The 20,690-nt window shown below is 40.3% G+C and overlaps 9 protein-coding genes across 9 annotated transcripts; 5 read left to right on the top strand and 4 right to left on the bottom strand.

Annotated features, from left to right (window-relative positions):
* Positions 1–113: 113 nt before the first annotated feature.
* On the top strand, positions 114–1,048 carry BATDEDRAFT_24176 (uncharacterized protein; the record flags this gene model as incomplete). The annotated part of the gene is made up of 4 exons (XM_006677865.1): positions 114–173; positions 359–501; positions 610–654; positions 724–1,048. The coding sequence occupies 4 exons, from the start codon at positions 114–116 to the stop codon at positions 1,046–1,048; spliced, it is 573 nt and encodes a 190-aa protein (XP_006677928.1).
* Positions 1,049–1,174: 126 nt separating this feature from the next.
* On the bottom strand, positions 1,175–2,724 carry BATDEDRAFT_87559 (uncharacterized protein). The gene is made up of 6 exons (XM_006678206.1): positions 2,460–2,724; positions 2,266–2,359; positions 2,043–2,186; positions 1,791–1,946; positions 1,503–1,720; positions 1,175–1,408 (listed from the first exon to the last, which is right to left on the bottom strand). The coding sequence occupies exons 1-6, from the start codon at positions 2,664–2,666 to the stop codon at positions 1,334–1,336; spliced, it is 894 nt and encodes a 297-aa protein (XP_006678269.1). The 5' UTR covers positions 2,667–2,724; the 3' UTR covers positions 1,175–1,333.
* A 74-nt stretch (positions 2,725–2,798) lies between these two features.
* Positions 2,799–4,151, top strand: BATDEDRAFT_87901 (uncharacterized protein; the record flags this gene model as incomplete). The annotated part of the gene is made up of 6 exons (XM_006678102.1): positions 2,799–3,036; positions 3,113–3,368; positions 3,507–3,576; positions 3,671–3,745; positions 3,831–3,992; positions 4,071–4,151. The coding sequence occupies 6 exons, from the start codon at positions 2,799–2,801 to the stop codon at positions 4,149–4,151; spliced, it is 882 nt and encodes a 293-aa protein (XP_006678165.1).
* A 211-nt stretch (positions 4,152–4,362) lies between these two features.
* Positions 4,363–7,475, bottom strand: BATDEDRAFT_34872 (uncharacterized protein). The gene is made up of 11 exons (XM_006677963.1): positions 7,249–7,475; positions 6,895–7,187; positions 6,620–6,830; positions 6,477–6,551; positions 6,280–6,413; positions 6,124–6,195; positions 5,813–5,963; positions 5,583–5,725; positions 5,361–5,475; positions 5,034–5,241; positions 4,363–4,969 (listed from the first exon to the last, which is right to left on the bottom strand). The coding sequence occupies exons 1-11, from the start codon at positions 7,420–7,422 to the stop codon at positions 4,419–4,421; spliced, it is 2,127 nt and encodes a 708-aa protein (XP_006678026.1). The 5' UTR covers positions 7,423–7,475; the 3' UTR covers positions 4,363–4,418.
* Positions 7,476–7,638: 163 nt separating this feature from the next.
* BATDEDRAFT_87561 (uncharacterized protein) lies at positions 7,639–9,984 on the top strand (the record flags this gene model as incomplete). Its single annotated transcript, XM_006678103.1, has 2 exons — positions 7,639–9,766; positions 9,844–9,984. The coding sequence occupies 2 exons, from the start codon at positions 7,639–7,641 to the stop codon at positions 9,903–9,905; spliced, it is 2,190 nt and encodes a 729-aa protein (XP_006678166.1). The 3' UTR covers positions 9,906–9,984.
* Positions 9,985–10,010: 26 nt separating this feature from the next.
* On the bottom strand, positions 10,011–10,779 carry BATDEDRAFT_24180 (uncharacterized protein; the record flags this gene model as incomplete). The annotated part of the gene is made up of 2 exons (XM_006677866.1): positions 10,011–10,564; positions 10,629–10,779. The coding sequence occupies 2 exons, from the start codon at positions 10,777–10,779 to the stop codon at positions 10,011–10,013; spliced, it is 705 nt and encodes a 234-aa protein (XP_006677929.1).
* A 536-nt stretch (positions 10,780–11,315) lies between these two features.
* BATDEDRAFT_34873 (uncharacterized protein) lies at positions 11,316–13,031 on the bottom strand (the record flags this gene model as incomplete). Its single annotated transcript, XM_006677964.1, has 4 exons — positions 11,316–12,245; positions 12,375–12,601; positions 12,690–12,810; positions 12,990–13,031. The coding sequence occupies 4 exons, from the start codon at positions 13,029–13,031 to the stop codon at positions 11,400–11,402; spliced, it is 1,236 nt and encodes a 411-aa protein (XP_006678027.1). The 3' UTR covers positions 11,316–11,399.
* Positions 13,032–13,912: 881 nt separating this feature from the next.
* Positions 13,913–17,163, top strand: BATDEDRAFT_24182 (uncharacterized protein; the record flags this gene model as incomplete). The annotated part of the gene is made up of 3 exons (XM_006677867.1): positions 13,913–14,515; positions 15,073–15,576; positions 15,664–17,163. 3 exons carry the CDS (start codon positions 13,913–13,915, stop codon positions 17,161–17,163), a joined length of 2,607 nt encoding a protein of 868 aa, XP_006677930.1.
* Positions 17,164–17,918: 755 nt separating this feature from the next.
* On the top strand, positions 17,919–20,181 carry BATDEDRAFT_36859 (uncharacterized protein). Its single transcript, XM_006678011.1, has 4 exons — positions 17,919–17,964; positions 18,034–18,159; positions 19,082–19,499; positions 19,580–20,181. Exons 1-4 carry the CDS (start codon positions 17,937–17,939, stop codon positions 20,142–20,144), a joined length of 1,137 nt encoding a protein of 378 aa, XP_006678074.1. The 5' UTR covers positions 17,919–17,936; the 3' UTR covers positions 20,145–20,181.
* The last annotated feature ends 509 nt before the right edge of the window (positions 20,182–20,690 follow it).

Raw genomic sequence — 20,690 nt, forward strand, 5'->3', positions numbered from 1 at the left:
AATATAACCGAATTCAACTCAAAGGCACGAGACTGTTTAAAAATCAAATAAACTATTTTGACACAAACTACAATTTATATTCATTACCTTTTTGATTTGGATACTTGAAGAAAATGCCACCAAAGCATCACAAGTCTTTAGAGTCTCCCGGAGTTTGGGATTATGGACATACTGTAGGTACACTACCATATCCAACAACACTCCCACGTTCATTTTTGTCGAGTCAATGAGTAGCATTCGAATATTTGCATCAGGATGTACCATTAACATTTTATTCATAGTCTTCAATTCGCGTCCATGCCATCTCATTCAAAAGTAATCTACTAACCAACTATACATTTATGATATGCATATCCAGGACATGTTTGTAACCACCAACTGCGTTGATTTTACCGACAAAACTCAAGAGATACGACGAAATAAAGAAAAAAACGTTCAGGTTCGTGATCGCAGATGGTTTTTAAAGGTTGAAAATATACACCAGCTTCAAAATCGTAAACTGTGAGTTTTGCATTATAAATGATATGCTAGAGGTTTGCAGCAAATTGATTTAATCTGATACGCTGACAAATAAAATGGGTAATTTTACTGATGGTGATTCAACCATAGCAAACTGGATCAAACATCTGATAGAAAAAAACCTCAAATTGAAAGGTATATACTTGTATTGAATTTGAAACAGTAGAATTTAAAGTAAACCAGACGTGATGTACTTTATTATAGCACTATGATGACATCAACTTATGCGGGTGATTTTCAGCCTCCAGAATTAGATGATTACACTTTTCATCATCCTGGTAAATCAGCCCATATTGACACATTGGCCCAACCATCATCCACTGGATTTCAGTATTCAAGTGAAATGCATACCGCTTATGTCAATACTCCTCGCACAAGCACCAAACGCCAATTCAATATTCTTATCCTACCAAGTGAACAGTGTAAGCTTGGCGGGATTCAGACATTTATGGACGCGCCAAACAAGGTTCGCACCGTGAGTGAGCAGCGAGTCCTTGATCAGGATCTGTTGAGAAAAAAACAATTTTGAATTGAGAATTCCAATTGGTAGTTTTTTAAACCATCAAGTTGATGTGGATCTGAAGCGTGCATAAAATATGTGTTCTATGGATCATTCCTGAAACAAGCAGACGTGTGAAGAGTAATCAAATACTGATCTTGAAATAAACGGTTTCAATTATATAGAATATGGATTTGAACACGGTTTTATCTTATGACATGCATTTGAAAATGATGTTTATAAAAACAATGGGTTTCTGGATAAAAATACAGTCATGCAGCATGTAAATCATTAGTTCATTAATCAGTAGCTAGATTATACACTGCCAGCATTTCTTTCCACGTCAATTGCAAGTCTACGACGACCAGCATCATCCAAGCGGGGATACATCTATATACAAAGTATAAACAATACACCGATGCATATATATCATGCGTAAATGATCAAGCATAGTTTTAGATTCAGAGCAGAACATGCTGCTTACCTCTGTGATGAATCGAACTATCATTGATTCTGAAAACTCGACAATAGCTCGTGAACCCCAAATATAGTTGTTGGTTTCGCCCTCACCAGTACGAATTTTAGAGGTTTCAAGATAACCTAGTTTAGTATATTGTTTAAGCTCGGCCTCGATGCTGCCAAACACAGGGTGTGTCGTATTCCGGTCAATTCCAAGTTCTTTGAGATGCATATAAAGCGTGCCTAGACAGATCAATCCGCAGCATGACAATGAGCAACAGGAGTAACAGTATTATAATCCACAAAACAATACCTTCACGCATCGACCGTGAGTTTGCATGAATGAAGGCCAAAATAATAGTGAGTAGTGTCATGTGCTGTGCATCTAAAGATCTTATTGTCAAGGCAGTAGTTCGCTGTTTCTCTGTTAAAATGGATTTAAGCATCCATGAATTTGTAGTGGATGAGCCTGTTTTAGCGATATTTTACACGAGCCCCGATTGTACAAGAGTTGGTTAGATTTAGATGACATCTGAATCTGAGAATAAGATGGAATCCAAATCACCTTGAGATGCAGTGGGACCAGGTTTGCGATTACGACGGAATCGTTTGGTAGGAAGTACTACCATGTCCATTCCAAACAGATGCTGCAGCATCTCTCTAGCTCGCTGAACAAATATAGGAAATCCCTTTGAATACTCCTTGAGAACTAGTTGAAATAGAATGAAAAACAAGCCAGTGGGTTGGTTGCAAGATATACTGTTTGAATAGGTCGAATGAATCCAAACCTTTTGTGATGATATCTTTTCGTCTGATGGGAGTTCGACTACTTTCCATAAACAGTGCGAATCGGACAAGCTCACAAACCTTGCGATTGACAAGCTAGTTTTACAGTAATATTTGTTACAATAGTTTCATATGAAGAATGCTCAAGCAACGACAATAAGATGGTGAATTCCAATGCGGATTGCCAGTCAACTACCTCTGGATCAAGCGATGAAATGTACTTTGCAGTGACGACCATTTGTTTCTGACTGATTTCAGGAGATTCATCTTCAGAAGAGTCGCTGCCTTCTTTCTCAGTTCGATGAGGATCGGACATTGCCATTTGCAAGGAAGAACCGGCAGTCGAAGACTGCGTTGCATTGTCCTGAACAGTGAATTCTCCTGCAGAAGCGCTGTAAGACATCTGGTTTCAACAAGACAAGTTTCAGTGACTGAATTAACATGACAATCGCATGACAATCTCATGCCATGCGTTACCATCGAGTCGTGCTCAAGAATATCAGATTTGGAAAACTTGATTTCCATTTACAACACGATGACTGCAGCAACTCTAACAGTTCCAGTCAATGGCCTCACACTCAGCCGTCTGTTCAGCGTCACTCAATTATCTCCTACTCTGCAGCCACAATCCGATGTTGTGCTGTCAATCACTCTTTCTTCGCTCTGTTACTCGGTCAAAAACACTTGTACAAATCCCGACTTGGTTCCATCCCAATGGTCTGTTCTAGGAAGCATTGACCAAGTTACATTCATAGATATTGGTCATTTTTTAGGTATTCATTCTTGGAGTTGGTCCTGTTGAGTTGTCTCGGCTTACTCAACCATCGTTACTGTTCATGTCTGGCTTAGGAGAACAGAATCCATCCTTGATCCCTGCTATTCAATTCAATACAGCTTCTGGAGTTCATCTATATCTCTGTTCTGATGCTAAACAAAAGTCGGAATTGTCTCGATACTGGGACTCTCTTGTATTATTTCAAAAGATATCTCATGGCAACACTACAGCTCCGCTGTCTGATTCCATGCAGAGAATCTCAAGCATGTCAGTCACTGATGCTCTTTCTCGAACTTCTGATCTACATGGTTCTCAGCTTACTTTAAATGGGTAATTCATATTCATGTTGAGCAGTCGATTCAAATCTTTCTGGTTTTCGAGTGAACCCATGCATCGTATTATGAATATACATGGCCATTTCATCCCATTCTCATCACACTCAATCTGCACTATTCTTGATTCGATTAGAGTTGTCGAGCAGTTGCGCAATTTTTCTACCATGTCAGATAGGTTCAAGTCGAAAATCATTGCCATGGAGGTACACGTAGACTTGATTATCAAATCCATTATTGTATTGGTGTGCTCCGTGTCTTGCTAACCCTGTCATCCGTATTTTCTCACTACCACTCTAGGCTGTAATCCAAACCAAAGCAGCCAAAATACAATCCATTGCTCGTCAGTTTCGAAATCTAGAGCTAAAAAATACGGTATGCTGATTTGCCAAATATATAAAGCGAGTGCTGCTATGGTTTAGTTGGATCGCATCTCATTCTGTGTTGACTGGATGAGTAGGAATTACTCTGTCAACTTAACGAATCGCAACAGCGAAATATAGAAATCATGGAGCGGCATAGCAGGTCAGAGCAAATGCATTTAAAATCATTAGAGAAATTGTCGCAGTTGCAATACCGATTAGATGATCGAGCTGCGATCTTGTCAGAAAAGCATGATGTGGTAAGTACGCAGTCTTTTATATTGTATATGAATACATATACATTGGGTTTATTGAATTACTATGTTACACTTGTTTAGCTGAACGAGCTGCAACGAAGACTTGATACAACTAAAAAGAAATCTCGCCATGGAACCTTTTTTATATATTTTAGTATGTAGTGTTTGCACAAACTGTTGATATCCTTTTGCCAAGTGAAGATTGTGAATGCATTGACATTTTTTTGATTCAACGCTTTACTTAGTTGCCCTACCGATATTCATCGGTATACTTACACACTACATGATGCTCCTACGTGGGCTGGGAGTAGACGCATTTTCATTATTTTAAAACATTGTAAAATACAGCACGTTAAAATACGCTACTAAATTTAAATAAGTTTAGCCTTTATTGGATAAAAGTCTCAAAAGTGTGTGCAGTTGCACTTTTTACACATCATCAAACAACCCTCCTCGCTTTACAGTTGACGATTTTGTTCCCTGCGTCGACTTTCCGGTTTCACTCTTTCCACCATTTCTTTGAGAAGATGCAAATAAGTTGTTGGTCACACCAAACTTGCGTGCTGATCGGCCACCAGAATTAGACACACTTGCAGACTCTTCATCTTGCTGCTGATCTAGTTTTTGATATGCAGATCTAGATCCATCGCCAATTGATGTTGATGCCGATCCATTTTTTGGTGTGAAAAAGGCAGACACTCCAGCAAACCCTTGCAGTAGGTTGTTTGATTTTTTGGATGTGTTATGTTGGGCTGTGTCAGAAATAGAAACTGCAGCACCACCATTGTCAGATGCTCTACTCGAGCCTGAAAGCGTTGCATGGGTGTCAGATCGATTTGGAGTTGTATTAGAATTGGCCGCAGAATTCTTGTATCGATCCAGTAGCTCGCGAGCGTTACGTGCACGTGGCTCTGATCTAGAGAATCTAGAAGTATCTGTTGTACCACCACGTTGCAACTTTCTCTCTGCCAGAGTCCGTGCTAATAAAAGTGTGTGTTTAGTGGTAGATAGATTTACCAAAATGGTGGCTTCGACACCACATACCTTGGGATATAATGCTCTGGCCCTCTTCCACATCCGTATTATTGGGCTTGATTGTTTCGTAAAAGTAATTTTCCATACGGAAGAAACGCAAGATGCGACCATGAAGATTCAAACTAATAACTACACATGTGATTAAAACAAGATGAGCTACCCAGTCGTTATATCCAGCTCCAAACAGCGGCGTAAGATTAACTGCAGGACCAAAATACTAGATGCACACAAAATGCATGCAAGGTTAGAATTGATTTTTAAACAAGACATACATTGCAATGGATAACAAATCACTCAATAGCCATTGTATCGTGTTCAGCATATCCAATATCCTACCTGAATAAACACAGGAGATGAAGAATAATCTACCATTGTAGAGTTTTTGCGGGAAACGCCCTCAGCTAACCCTCCCATATTCAAAAAGTTGTAGCATAATGGAAATGTAAGTTTGCTAGATGTTGCAATACAAAATAAAATTTAAACGTGTCAGCCTGTTTTATATAGTAAATTATTATGCAGTCAATGACAAAGCGATGCAATAAAAGTGTTGTAAATTACCAGAGATATGCTCCAACAAACAACAGTGACACTTCGTTTGTGTGATGTTCAGGAACCATTTTGTAATATTCAAATATGTTGATGGTAAGCAAAGTAGAGTATGTACAGGTACACATGTAGCATACAAACCCAATGGCCAAAATCTGTATTGAAAAACAAGATTAGTGATATGTTGGATATAGCCAGCCTTTTTGACAGACCTATCCATGTAGTCGTGTTTAAAAACTTACTTCTAAAGATCCATAGCTGATGTTTCCTGGTTCGACAATGAGAGCAGGAATTGAGAGAGTAACTGAAGTGAACTGAAAAGTAGATTCAGACCAAATGACTAACAGGGATGCAATCACACACATCACACTGAGTGATCGCATGGCGATTGGCCTAATCCACACAAACCACCACCAATACGCCTGTAGCTTCAGGTCTGCATATTTGTCAGTCTCTGACACAGAGATAAAGCATGATTTGAATCGACTGAAACAAATGCAATACGTGAGTGTTGATATTGAATAAATGCATCAAAAGCCAAATAGAATCGTACCGGCTGCTGTTTCCGTAGTTGGCAATAATGTCCTGACACAAAAACGCATTCTGCTCAAGGTATTTCAGTAGGCTATCAAGTTGAAATGACAGATAGGGTAATACTCAGTAACTTTCCAGTAGATTGAGAAAAGTAAAGTTTAACATTCAAACTTACGCCTGGTCTCGCTCACTTAAAAATGCAGCATATTTAATACGAGCATGAAGATCAATGAGCTTATCACGAGTAAATGAATTTGGAAGGTCGTCTTCTTCCTCGGCAGCGCTGCGTTGCTGAAGAGCAAGAGGGCACTAACATCACAGGATTGTCAGATGGATGCCAAAACATATGCTTTACCAATACAACACAACCACCTTTTCCATCATTTGGTCTACAAGAGGTCGCAGCGCATCACCCGTTTCAATCTTTCGGGATGCATGACCAACCAACTAGTAGATTTACATCAAAGGTTAACACAGTAGAAATGAGTATACAAGTATGAAGCAAGCCTAATTACCCGAGCAATATCATATATGTCTGTTTCAGAATCCACACAGGCTTCTTTTAATTTAGGGGCTTGTACTTCTAGATAGCGTAATACCCAAGACACGTTGGCATTATACCACAGACCACGAGGTACTTCTACAAGACCATATCCCATTAGGATTGTAAGAAGAAGTAGACCATAAGCGTTGGTTGCGGGGATTGCAAGCGTAAGAAGATATTCCCTGGCAGAATCCAACAGGAAAGTTAGAGCTGGTTAAAATGAGCAAGATAGTTTAAATTACTTACGCAGAGATATGGAGTGCAAACAGAGCATAAAGTACAAATATAGAACCAATAGAACCACAGATGCAATAAAAGATAAGATTGTCCTTGATGCCAGACCACAAACGACGGCCAAACGACAGCTCGCCAGATCTGACATAGCCTTGCATGATAGGAACAACAAACATCTGAATATTAAAGGTAATCCAATAAACGACTTCCCAGAATCTGTAAAGGAATTCTTCAGAAACATATGCTAGTGGCAGGTCGCATGGTGTTGTAATGAGAGGGTTGGATGAACAGTCTCTATATCTAGTCTAATATATGCATAAGCTGAGTAGTGTATGTAGGATGAGCCACAACAGATGGAATACATACCGAAGCCAGATCCAGAGGCAACATCAGGATGATTGTGAATGGAAAGAAGTACGAGATGAAGCAGGCAGCCAAGACATACCAAGGAAAGGACTTTCTATTCCCAAAGTAGTCTATCAAGACAGCAACAACAGCAGCCATTCCCATAAAGACAAACGACAGCAGAATATATGACATGATGTGCAATGTCGAGGACTTGGTTGAATGGCAATCAGATAAGCAATAATGTTTGACTGTTGATGATGAAATGGGCAACTAATAGAATGGATTCTTACTTTGATGTTGACAAGCAAGATTATTATTGATAACAGTCTGGATTATTATTATTAACAGTCAGGATTACTGATAACAGGATTATTGATAACAGGATTATTATTGATAACCACATCACTCATGTTGGTGATTGATTCTGTCCTGCATTGTCCACTCAGACCTGCAGAGACTTGCATCACTGGAACAGTCAAGGTTTCCTTTGACTTGGCTGGATGCTCTCCTCCAACAGTCACACTCTCCTGCTTACTGTCGTTGGAATCCAAATCATCTTCATGGTCAAGACTGCTGCATACAGACCAATGCGTTGCTACTCTCCAGGACAATGGCTTTGCTTTCTCATTAGGCTTGCCTGCTGCTCTTCCTCCTACCATTTGCACCGTCTTGAAAGACTCCAAACTCTCCGTTTCTTATACTTTGGTTGCCACCACTACCTTGACCTCACAGTCCTCTCAAAACCCTCATCAGAACGAATCCATTGAGCACACTTCCTCCTCTGTTCCATTGCAAGTTCCTTCTGTGACCTTTGAGCAAACACCCTTTTCCTCTGAAGAAACTCTTCCATTAGGCACTGCTGGCATCATTACTGTTGGCTTCAATGCTCCTCATTCTGTTCTCTCCCCTAATGATGCTCTCTGTCTATCCCTTTGTGTTCGTAACGAATCTTCCATCGATATTCAACGTTGCTCTCTCCAGGTATCTGCCCTTGTAAGAATCGATACTGATGTTGGAAACACTCTGGATATCACCTCGGACCATCCTATGCATGATGTTCTGTTTCAAGATACTGTCATGGTTCAACTCGTCACTTTTGGCAGATTTGCTGCTGGCGAAACTGCAATGAAGCGACTTGCAGTCTATTTCATGGATCAAATCTTGCCCAGTGTATCCATTCCAGGCTTTGATATTGAATATTCCGTCACCTTTTCTGCTGTGACTGCCACTGGAAAAATCTGTCAAGCAACCTCAAATGCCTTGCAGATCATTCAAACTACCAGTCATCCTGACAATCTATCCACCACTGGTGTTTCTTTTGATGAAGCTAGTATCGACAGCTATATTTCTGGTCTATCCCTTTCCAACTCTAAAGCAACCACCGAAATTGTCCGTTCCAATATGTCTGTAATTCAACCAGGCGCTCTTCCTCGAGCACCTTCTGTCTCCACATCTGTCGTATCTTCCAAAAATGCACATTATACCGTCGAAGGATCGGTCTATTCAGGAGATTGGCAGCAGCTTGAAATCGGATCATACATCAACAAATGTGTTGCGTTTCAATCTACTGCCTACTTCTACTTTGACTATGATGCAGATCTTACAATGGTAAATCTTGATGATTCGGATTCAAACGCCAGTGATCACGATGGTGTCGGAGAAGGCTCACTCGAGGGTCAACTTGCGAGTCATCGCGTGAACAAACATGGTATTCCCGGTATCATCATCGTGTCTGATAAAGCCGTTGGACTCCATATCTCTAAAGCTCCCAACAAACCCAATTGGCTATTCTACGAACGGGCTGAAGAGTCACGATGTTTATTAATGGATGGAAGTGAGGAACAAATCAGTAGATTCATTGATGGACCTGGGAGGTATTACATTGCTGTATACGGGAAATCCATAGGTGCAACCCCAGTGCAGTTTGAACTTTCAGTTCGTTTAATTCAAGGACTCAAAAATATTACTCCATTCCACTTTTTATCTTTTTGGATTCCTTATCATCCGCATGCTACGCTTCCCATACCACCCCCGTCTGAATCATCCACTTCTAGAGTCTTGACAGTGTCCAACTCAACAGCAGTTAAAACCGTTATTCCTCCAGGTGCGTGGCAGACTGGTACGGATGTAAATGGCGAGCCACTGTATACCGTCAGAGTGTATTATAAGGGTGGACTACATATTGGCAAAATTGGCCATCATACAAAGGGTGCGTTGATTCCATGGGGCGGAAAAGAAATCCAAATTGATGATGACATGGAAATCCTTTCTCAAATTCCTGGATCTCGTTGGGTAAAGGTCCTGAGTGGGGCAGGTGTTCCTCCTGACGCTATTCCAGGAGGATACGAGGCTGATGGTCAACATTTATATATTTCTCGGGCTGTGGTGAAAGAATCACTTCTTGGCACCGTTGCGGGATCTGGTGGATGGATGCCAAACGTCTTGATCAATGCCTTTGAATGTCGGACGAGTCTCTGTCCTGGTAAGGCTGGATCGCATATGTATGGATGCAACGTTTCCTTTGGTAATTCAGAGGGTAAGTGCATTGCCTTTTAATCAAACCTGTTTTTATCAAGTGCCAACTCATTAAATTTACTATAATGCAAATTGTAGTGAGCTCCGTGACTCCATTCGAGGTTTTGGTGTATGATGAACCACCTAGTTTTGACAGTTAAACATCGGTATTTTGAACTGAGGCAGATTAGACTACACTTTTATTCCGCTTTTAAAAATAAAAATAAACTTGGCATTTCATTTTGTATTTCTTTTACATCGAGCTTTCAACACCTGTGCTGGTGATCAGATCGACGTCCAGCAGCGTGATCAAAAGTTGCAGGATCAAGTCTTGCAGATGTTCGATCCACCTTACTCATGTTGTCGTGATGATCAGAAAAATCGTTAAATTTCATGGTGTCATTCGCTGTCTTATAGGGAAACAGTCTTTGAGAGTATAAGCGATCGGGGAGTTGCTTGCCTGCATCGCCAAAGATGATGGACGACTTGTGCATAGATTGAGGCACGCTGACGGATTGTATAGGACTAGTGAGAGGAAAAGCTGGTGGTGCTTGACGCTCTGGCCAAACAATTGGATCTGTACCCAAAGTTATAGAAGAATGACCACCTGGAGGATATCGACGAGTTGAATGTTGTGAATAATTTGGAGTGTTTGACATGTTTTCAGAATTGGTGGAAGCAGCCAAAGTTGGTCGAGTGGCGTTCCCTGTTGCCAATCTCTCACTAGCAACAGTATCTTGCTCTCCAAAAACAATCGAAGATAACTGTGCTCGCATTCTATTCACTTGCTTAGGCGACGAGTGTGGATTCAAATCACTGCCTACAAAGGTAAGAATTGAGATTAATTTAAACTACTTGCACGTCAACAACTTCTTTTGATGTACCTATCTGGCTGCTAGCAGACTCTCTGTTGATTGCAATGGGTTCTGATGCTACCAACATGGACTTCTTTTCATTATCAACGCCATCTTCAAATGAAATGGATGATGATCCACCAGCATGTTGGAAGCAGCGTTTTGGGGATTCAAGTACCATATTGGTTGCTGTTTGGATCAAATGGTTAACAAATAGGCAAATAGATGAAAGCATATTCAATCAGCCTTTTTATAAACCACACTTGTTTCAAACTGCCACCATCTCGTCTTGTTGATACTTTTACGATTGGTGATGGAGGGCACGAAAACAGAGGTAATGAGAACGGTCAGCAACTACCATTCTTGGTGATGTTGACTCATTGGTAGATTATTGATTTGAATGGCATGTGCATTTATTGCTCGTGTCTTTTATACTGCAACGACAATCTGACCTGTCGAGTAATCTGCTGTTCTTGATTCAGTCTAAAACAACATCACTCATTTGGTCTTGTTATGATACAATATTCAGCGTTCCATTTATAGTATATGCTAATCTAAAACAATCGTGCAGTTTCACAAGGAATTCCTGTTGTTGAAATGCTGCAACAGTCTGTTTAATGCCATCAGAATGGTTTCAAAATATGACGAGATTGACTTGAAATGTAAATATTCCCCATTCTCATCTCCAGCTGTAACCACATTTTTAAAACCGGAATTAATCCACAAATCCTTAAATAACCTTCAATTTTTCAATACAACCGATATTGGTTTTATAGAGCTATAAATCATAAATTAATCTGATCAATTGGAAGATCCGTGTGACTTGAGCTCAGCATCAAGACATTCATGGGTCCACGATTCAATGGTATCGCTAACAACCAAGAATTTTGAAAGAGTATTATGTCCACCATGAGCTACTTCCAATAACCATACAGGCCCAGCTGGTTTTGCAACGTTGGGTGTCGTGGCATTTGCTGCAATATCAGCAGACTTTGCAGTCACCTCTACGCTCCACAAGTCACCTTCATGCGTGCCTAAATCGGTAATCATCACGCCGTCCAACTCATGTGGCATAAACTTGGAGGCAGATTCCCGGAGTTGCCAGTATCCATTATCATCAACAAGTTTCTGACCCAGTCGGCCACCAGCAGCTTCAAGAAACAGTGCTCGCCCCTGCCATGGATTGATTTCAATATCTTCTTTACCGTGAATAACCAAAATTGGTGTGCGGATTGCACTGATCTTTTGCGCGCTTTCCCAGTGATCAACAAACCTTTCCTTTATCCAGCATTCGGTAATGTGGTATCCGTGAAATGGTTTTAAAAGTGGTAACATGGGGTATCCAATAGCAGCATCGCAAATAGATACGTAACCAGATACTAGAATCAAACCACCAAATAGCTGCAACAATGGAGATTTTGTCAAATTTGTAAGGTAGTAGGCTAGATCTGTGGCAACACCTGTACCAAGAGAGTGACCAACCAGAACGATCTTTGTATGAGCAACACCGCGAGCAACAAGCCACTCGTATGCAGCAAGACTATCCAATGCGAGTCCTTTTTCAGTAGGAACGGCTGACGAAGAATCACCAAATCCGCGATAATCAATAGCAAGAACATGAGAATCAACACTGAGAGACGACATCATCTATTGTAGAAACAAATGGTTATTAAAACACACACTATTAATTAGTTCAACCACTCGAGTCGACTAGTATTTCAGAGTCGAAAGCATATCAACCAGTGCATAATACGCTTTGACGGTGCCTTGACAAACCTTGTAAAAATCGTTGCGATGAAATGTGGCTCGGTTCCCAGCATTTCCATGAAAGTACAAGTACACCCTCTCGGCAGATTTAAGCAATTGATCTGCGCGTTGGTCAGAATCATCCGGTACTGCTTGACCAGGGGTTGGATTTGTAGTTGCTTTTCTTGGAAGAATGTGCCATCCGCCAAGTGTAAGACCATCGCTTGTTTTAATGGATACATTGCGAACACTTCCAGCTAGATTAGTCAAGTTATTAGATGTAGGCCAATTACAATACAATCTAATCGAATGTAGAGGAGATGTCAAAAGTAGCGAGTTGACTACCTCGATATCCAAGACTTTCGAATCCCTTTCGAAATTTAAGCGAGGGAAAGTTGAGCCAATTCAAGTAAATAAGGTAATGTTGTATAGGATACGGCCTAATGAAAATGACCAGCATAAATAACTACGATATCGTTTTAGATTGGATTTTATCAGAGTGAGATGCGTCGTATTGGCGGTTTGCAGAGTCCAGTGAATAACATGGCATTCAAAATAAGATGTAGGCATTAAATTCAGAGTCAAATTCCTGGACATTTCTACGAGTATGCGAGTACACTGGTATATATTAGAACAAAAGCTTACCACATATCCAATAATCGTACAGACCAGGACCTCTGCAATCATGGCGAGTCTTGATAGAATTGAAAAGGAAGGAGTTGTACTGAAAACCAAACGAAGGATTCTAGCTGTCACGTGAATATCATATGGAATAAAGTTGAACACTAATTCTTGCCAATGCTGTCGATGGCTAGATTACATGTTGAGTTGAAACCACTCAATTTGATGGTTGTTTAATCATATTAGAGTTGTCTGAAAATAGATTGGCTAAATTATGAAAAGACGTCAATTGGGCTTGGGAATCTAAAGCGCATGCATATTACCGCCGTATTCACATAAATAGAATACTAATATACCAAAATAGATAGTAAATAGCCAATCTCGTGAAATGATGGATGGCAGTTTACCAACCAGTGTCTTTTGAATTTCTTGACAAAGCCACACATTCATCGATTAAACATGACAATATGAGGCAGTGTAGTGATTACACGCAGCGTTGCTGTTTGTCGAACGATTGACAGATTATAAGCTCCGGTGAAAACTATTTTGGTATAATAAAAATGGTTTTGTACAGCATGCGATTTCAGACAAAAGAATTGAAAATGCTCATCGAAGCAGTTAATTTTAATAGGAAAGCATAAAGATTTGATTATTGTTTATTTCAAAGCAAATTAAAATCTCCCTGAGATGAAAAAAAGGGAGAATGGATAATATAGCTTTTGTTGACAAAGAAATGTTCGACTCTTTAAAACCTACCATATTTCATTATTCCCCATTCTTATAATCATCAACTGAAAGGCATTTACCTTTTTTGTAGAGTATTTTTGTTCATTCAATTGAGTAGCTTTAGTTTACGCTAGTAGATTTACAAGAAACGGATAGGAAGATTCCTTGGTTTGCTTACTCTTGATTAGTGCAAAACAAATATAATTAGCAATCAGACTCTGATGGATGCAGTCACACCGGCACCTGTAGTGCATCACAAAGATCGAGTAGCGAACAGTACCACTATAGTAAATCATAAAGATCGAGTAGCAAATCGTGACACTACAGCACTGGAGGCTTTGGTTGACGAACCAAAGTCATCTTTACAAGATACAGTATTGAATGCACAAGTTCCACATTCAGCATTTGTCGACCATCAGCCACCAAGACCATCTTTGCCACAATTATCACCAACAGAACAGCAGTCGAATTCAATTGAATCTGGCTTGCCCAATGTGCTAGAAAACACTCATATCGTAGACCAGATTTCTGCTGCATCGCCAACGGCCAAGACACCTTCATGCGCCGAGCCATTTAATCAATCTATATTGAGCAACTCTCAGCAAGAAAATAGAACATCTATTCCAGTTCCCGCTGCTTCTCAGCATGTTTCTCCTACCAACAGCCTTAATCGTAAAAGCCTGGACCGATGTTCACAATTTCAAGGAGAAAGTGTTCTTTCAAGTGGCATGTGCGACCGCAACGCCCCATGCGCCTCCGATCCTGTAGATATCAAGTATGGTCCAAAATCGGCGCGATTACACAGATTTGATATCTCATTGCGGGTAAGAGCACATGTAGTTTTGAATGCAGCATTTAGCAATGCATACCCATCCAATTGTTGCTAGCTATTGAATTTCAATACTATCGTATAAGCCCCATACCGGTTTAGAAACTAAACAGCAGTCGAGTGATACCAATACTGACACTTGAGATGATACTCTATTTTGCATTATTTATTTCAATGCTATTTTCCCTGTAGATACTTCAAGTTTTGGTCGTCGTGTGGTCTCTCTCCGGCATATCACTGTGGATAGCCAGTGCAGTTTGTATCATTATCAATATTGCATATACAACATTTAACATTACAATCCACATTTGGTCTCCCATTTATGGCTTGGGAGCCATTGGATGTCTTATTTGGCTTTTATGCCGTAGTTTTATACGTACACATTTACGACTAATCATGCTGATATGGAAGCAGCGCGTCGGCGCAGATGCTTCAAACAACAAACCCAGTTTTTTTAATAGCATGTATTTTGCTGGCTCAAAGCTGGTTGAATGGCAGCAGTTTTGCACCGAAAAAATTAAAGCACTATTCCCGTACACTTTTAAAAAAAAGGATAGAGCCGAGCCTGCTGTTGAAGATCCTGTCGATATTGGTCCAACCATTGAAGAGTATCACCCACCCGAAGCATTTCCTCCAGGACCCCTCGAACCTGCCTTGGATGATGTTGAGGAGCATATGGCACGTAAAGTCGATTCCATGGGAAATATTTTGTACATTATCATTTTGGTGGTCATTATTGGATCACCTCTGATCGTCATCAGCGCATTATACGGATACTGGATTGTGCTTTCATACATCACAATGGGGACTTGTATTGCTGCCGCTGTATCAATCGGACTAATTAATTTTGTTAAGCGAGTACAACGAAGCGGGGCGGTTCTTTTTACAGTATCCAACGTGCCTGAAAATATGACTCCTACAGAATATTTAAGGTCCATGTATCTTTCCACATTAGGGTTTGATGATGGTCATGATATGATACACAAACTGGCAGAAATTGGAATCGCTGTTGGACTTTGGGCTCTTTTTAGTACTCTAATTTTTACTACTATTGCAGTAAGTTTAAACCATGCAGTTTTCAATCAAAAGTATTCATGATTATTCTAATTTGATTGCATTATGTTTACGATTCAAAATGATCAGAACAACATAAAATTTGCTGCTGCAGGTCTTGCTATGTTGGTTGTGAGCATAGTGGTGAGATTTCCATTTGCTCGAAAAGGCCTGTCAAGCTATGTAGATAATACGTATATGGTAGCTTTAGACGGACGACGGTACTACAATGGCAAATCGTTATGGCCGGCTATTATTTTGTTTGTACTGAGAGTGATCTTTTTTTGCCTTGGGTTTATATCCCTAGTCTACTACGATGGCAATTTTACTGAACTTTCTGGGCTATTTAGTACTACCAAGGTTCTCAAATGGATCTCGGTTTTTGTGTATGTGATCATTACGCTATTGCGCGATTTGGTGTTTTTGATTCCCATGTCAACTCGACTTGAACAATACAAGAGCTCCATGAACTTTCGAGCCATTGCACTCGGTGTCATTACCATTGCTCAAGTTATAATTGCTATATCTGCCTGTGTTGCTGTAAATGGATACTCTTCTTCAATGGCAGTCGTAGCATCTTATCTTGCCATTGATTTTCGGCATCCACGATGTTCGTGGACAATTTACCACAACTCATATTTTCAAGAACATATCAATCTTCGAGCAAAACGGCGCGGAATTAAAAACACTCGTAGCACGCTCAGAGTTCTTGGTCTTATTTTGTTTATAGCCATCACGATTGGATTTTTTGCAGGAAGTACAAAAACGCTTCCATTTTCTAATCTACATCAATATGGTAGTCCAACTCAAAGTTACCAGAAATCAAAAATCAAGCCGCCCGTATGTGCAATGGATATTCTTGGATTGGACATTCAAGACTATGCGGCCTTGGCGCTTGCAGCGTATGATGCAGAACCCATAAACTCACCCTCGCCATGGATAAAACGGCCCCATTTGGCAAACTTTACACCAGGGATTTATGGTTCGATCGATCCAACAGGAAAGTCATTCTATATCGAATTTAGAGCTCCAGCGCCGAGTAATTTATCGATTATTGCTGTACGGGGTACACTGTCATTTACAGATATTTTCCAGGATATATACATGTACAGCACTTCAGTACTATTGCAATCAAGTTCATATTTTGGCACATTGGTGAATCTATGGCCAGTGGAGATTACTTCACTGGCGGTATATCTGATCTCGAGTGTTGGACGACCAGGACTGTCTCTTTCGTACTGGACAGCAGTGGCCAAACAAGTGCGATTGCTGCAGACACAGGATGGCAGAGAGGTTGTTATTACAGGACACAGTTTGGGCGGAGCGATTGCAGGGATTGTGGGTTCCAACATGGGTATCCCAGCAATCGGATTTTCTGCGCCAGGATTGGGATTTCAAACTATAAATTATGGTTTTAGTTTGGCCAACTTGGAATCGACGTTTGTGAATATTGTGCCCAATCATGACGTTGTACCAACATTTGATGTGCAGTATGGGTTTATTCAAGATATATCGTGCTATAGTGGAGAACCACTTAGTTGCCATAGCTTGCTATTAACACAGATCACGTTGGCTGAATTGTGCAACTGATGAACTCGGAGTGGTTTTGAAAGTAACCAAGTTTAATAAAACAGTCTTGTGGTAATAAATAGGCCATTAAAAAGAGTAGTCTAGATATTCAGATTGCATGAACAAGACCAGTCAGATGAACATGCATTGCATTGGTCTCGACACTACAAGTTTCAGAATAAAGCCAAAGGTCCATTGTACAGTTGTATTCACGTATACTAGACATTTGTATCTCGACGATTGCTTCTGAAATAGACTGGTTAAATATTCGTTACGTTTTCCTACTACAAATTGACTAATAAACACAACGTTCATCATATGATGCACACAATCAAACTATTGGTTTGAACTGGAATGATTCCAACATAGCCATGCACTGTATAATCACCAGATTCATTCTAATTCAGACATTGGGTTTGATTATTGTCAAGTCTGTACAAACTCTTGTATTTTAATCTCAAACACATCTGCGTTTCTAGTTTAAGAAAACAGAGGGTGCAATCTCGGGAATGCAGTTGCTTCCATGTCGATCATCCAATGTTTGGTTTTCAGGAACAAAAGTTGGAGATTGAATACCCGTTCAGTTTTATGCAAGATGAGCACGAAGCCCCAAAGAGTCCAGAAAATACAATATTCAGTAATGAACTCACATCAGACTTGGACACTGACACCCTTAATGTTACGTGAATGCAACGGTGATTCTGGAATATTCGAGATATCGCATCAACTTATGCGCCTTGACATCAAATTAATTTTAAACATCTTTTACATTTTATATTCAACTTGTTGTAAGAATGGGCAGAGATTATTATAGTATTCTTGGTATGTATTGATTCCATTTAAACTGCTACTAAAATTGTGCATTCAGACTCATCCAACCCACTGCTCTAGGTGTTGCAAAGGACTGTGATGAAGATGCACTTAAAAAGGCTTATCGTAAACAGGCACTGAAATGGCATCCAGACCGTAACCCAGATAATAAGGAACTTGCTGACTCAAAGTTCAAAGAAGTTTCAGGTAAATAGTTGATTTTGTTGATAAAGTCATTCTAAAAGACTCGTGAAAGTCTGCAATCTGGCCATGTCGATCAGTCATAGCAGAGTATGAACATCAATTGGCGACTTTGATTTCTAGTCTTTTTAATTCCAGTGGAATGGGTTTGTGCATCTCTAGAGTGCTTTCATTGCTGCATTCAAACCAGAAACCTTTTCCAACCAACCCATCACTCTAATCCCGTCAATGACTTGGCCCTTGTCATCATAGATGCTCGTTTGTTCCTTCGCGTTCCATAATATTCTATTACAGCCAGTTTGTGTGAAATGGAGTACTTTTATTTATGTTGCAATCACCACCTCTATTTTGCTTCGAAATTGACAATAATTGGATGCTTGTTACACTTTCCTACTGGAAATTAACTGCTTCAACTGGCATTTTCAATTCTTGCTGCAAACAACGTTCATTATATGATGTTTACAGTCAGACTATGACCTTGAGTCTGCTCTTTCTCCTTTACACATCATCCATACATTGTACGATCATCAAATTTGAAACCAGATTCATTCATTGTAATCCAAATATTGGGTTCGATCACTCTCAAACTCTACACTCGTTTTTTCTGCATCCCAATATCAGATACGCTTGCGCTCTGGTTCAAAAGAACAGAGATCGCATGTCAGGAATGCAACTCTTGTTTCCATGTCAATCACAATTTTTACTCGTATTTTTTGGTCTGGATGAAAGGAGGATTGGAAATTGAAGATGCATAAATGATGCTGGAATTTCCTGAAACAGAAATGTAAATGCTGTTTTAAACACTCGTTTAGTTCCTGGTGCTGTATTTTACGTGAATACGACTGTAGATCTGCAGACTTTGGCTGTGAATCGTTGTACTGGATTTTGCTTATATATTGCTGTTCTCACACTCTATTTATACATTCAGAGGCGTATGAAGTACTATCGGATAAGCAAAAGCGATCCATCTATGATCAATTTGGAGAGGATGGTTTGAAAGGTAGTGCCGATGCTGGTGCCGGTGCGCAGGGAGGTTTTCCTGGTGGATTTCCAGCTGGCTTTCAGAGCTTTCAATCTGGAGGGTTTCCTGGAGGAGCAACTACATTTAGCTTTTCAACAGGACCAGGTGGAGCAGGCGCTGGCTTTAGACCTTTCCAGCCATCCAATGCCGACGACATTTTCCGTCAATTCTTTGGCGGAAACAGTCCTTTTGGAAGCATGGGTATGGACATGGATGATGACATTGGCGGTATGTCCAGAGGAGGCATGCCATCGGGATTTTTCAATATGAATGATGCTTCAGGACGTGGTGCTCATACTAGTATGCGTGGACAAAATTCTGGACGGTAAGTCTTTATAGTGTAGACGTGATTCCTGAATTTTCGGATCAAATACCAACTCATGTTTCAATTCGACAAATATCCAGACGACCTGCTGCAGCTGTTCAGCGCACACTTCCTGTCACATTGGAGGACTTGTACACTGGTGCTGAAAAGCGCCTCAAGGTTACACGAAAACTAATTGATGGAGCAACAGCTCGCCAAATATCTACAGAAAAAATTCTTACAGTCAATATTAAGCCAGGATGGAAGGCCGGCACAAAGATTAAGTTTTCTGGAGAGGGCGATGAGATTCCAGGCACAGGCGGACATCAGGATATTGAGTTTGTCGTTGAAGAAAAATCGCATGCTGTTTTCAAGCGAGATGGCGATAATCTGCGCGTAACTATTCATGCTACACTTGTGGAAGCACTATGTGGATTTACTAGAACGCTGTCACACTTGGACGGCAAGTCATTCCAAGTTCAAGGGGCAATGGGAAACAATCCTATTCAGCCTGGATCAGAGATTAGAATGCCTGGAATGGGCATGCCTATAAGCAAAACCCCCGGAAAAAAAGGCGATCTGATTGTCACAGTCTTGGTATCGCTTCCCAGCACGCTAAACGAAACTCAAAAACGCACATTACGCCAAACACTTGGCTCATTATAACGCCTAATTAACAGACTTTTGGCATAGTTCCACTTAATCTTTTTTATTTTTATATTAATTTGGTTGGGGGCGATTTGTATGACTTGATATATAAGAGTATCTTGCTAGTAAAGTCTTGGGTCCGTACTTTGTGAATAGATTGATTTTTACAAGATTGTAATGGTCCAGATTTATAAGCGCGTAGACTGCTTGTCCAGTTCAACTTTTGCCAACTGACATTGCCAGTGTGCATGTATACAGCGTGATTACTTGACCAAGTTAGTAATATACAAAAGGATTTGAAAGCACAACACACTTGACTCTTGTCTAGTTTACAACCACAGCCAATTCACTGCACTCTAGTACATACTCTCGGTTCGACAACCAGTCGCCCCAATAGCATGAGTACTAATTCGCCAGATCCTATCCACGTTACTTATAGTAATGAGTTTGGAGTATCTGATAAAGAGGCATTACAACAGCCTCATCTACCACCCGTTGCAGAAACTGCTGTACCGCCCGAAATTATTCTTCGCAAGAGGTCATTGACACTCCGAGGTATATTTA

The sequence above is a fragment of the Batrachochytrium dendrobatidis genome, assembly GCF_000203795.2.
Source record: "Batrachochytrium dendrobatidis JAM81 unplaced genomic scaffold BATDEscaffold_4, whole genome shotgun sequence".
Taxonomy (NCBI): Eukaryota; Fungi; Chytridiomycota; class Chytridiomycetes; order Rhizophydiales; genus Batrachochytrium; species Batrachochytrium dendrobatidis.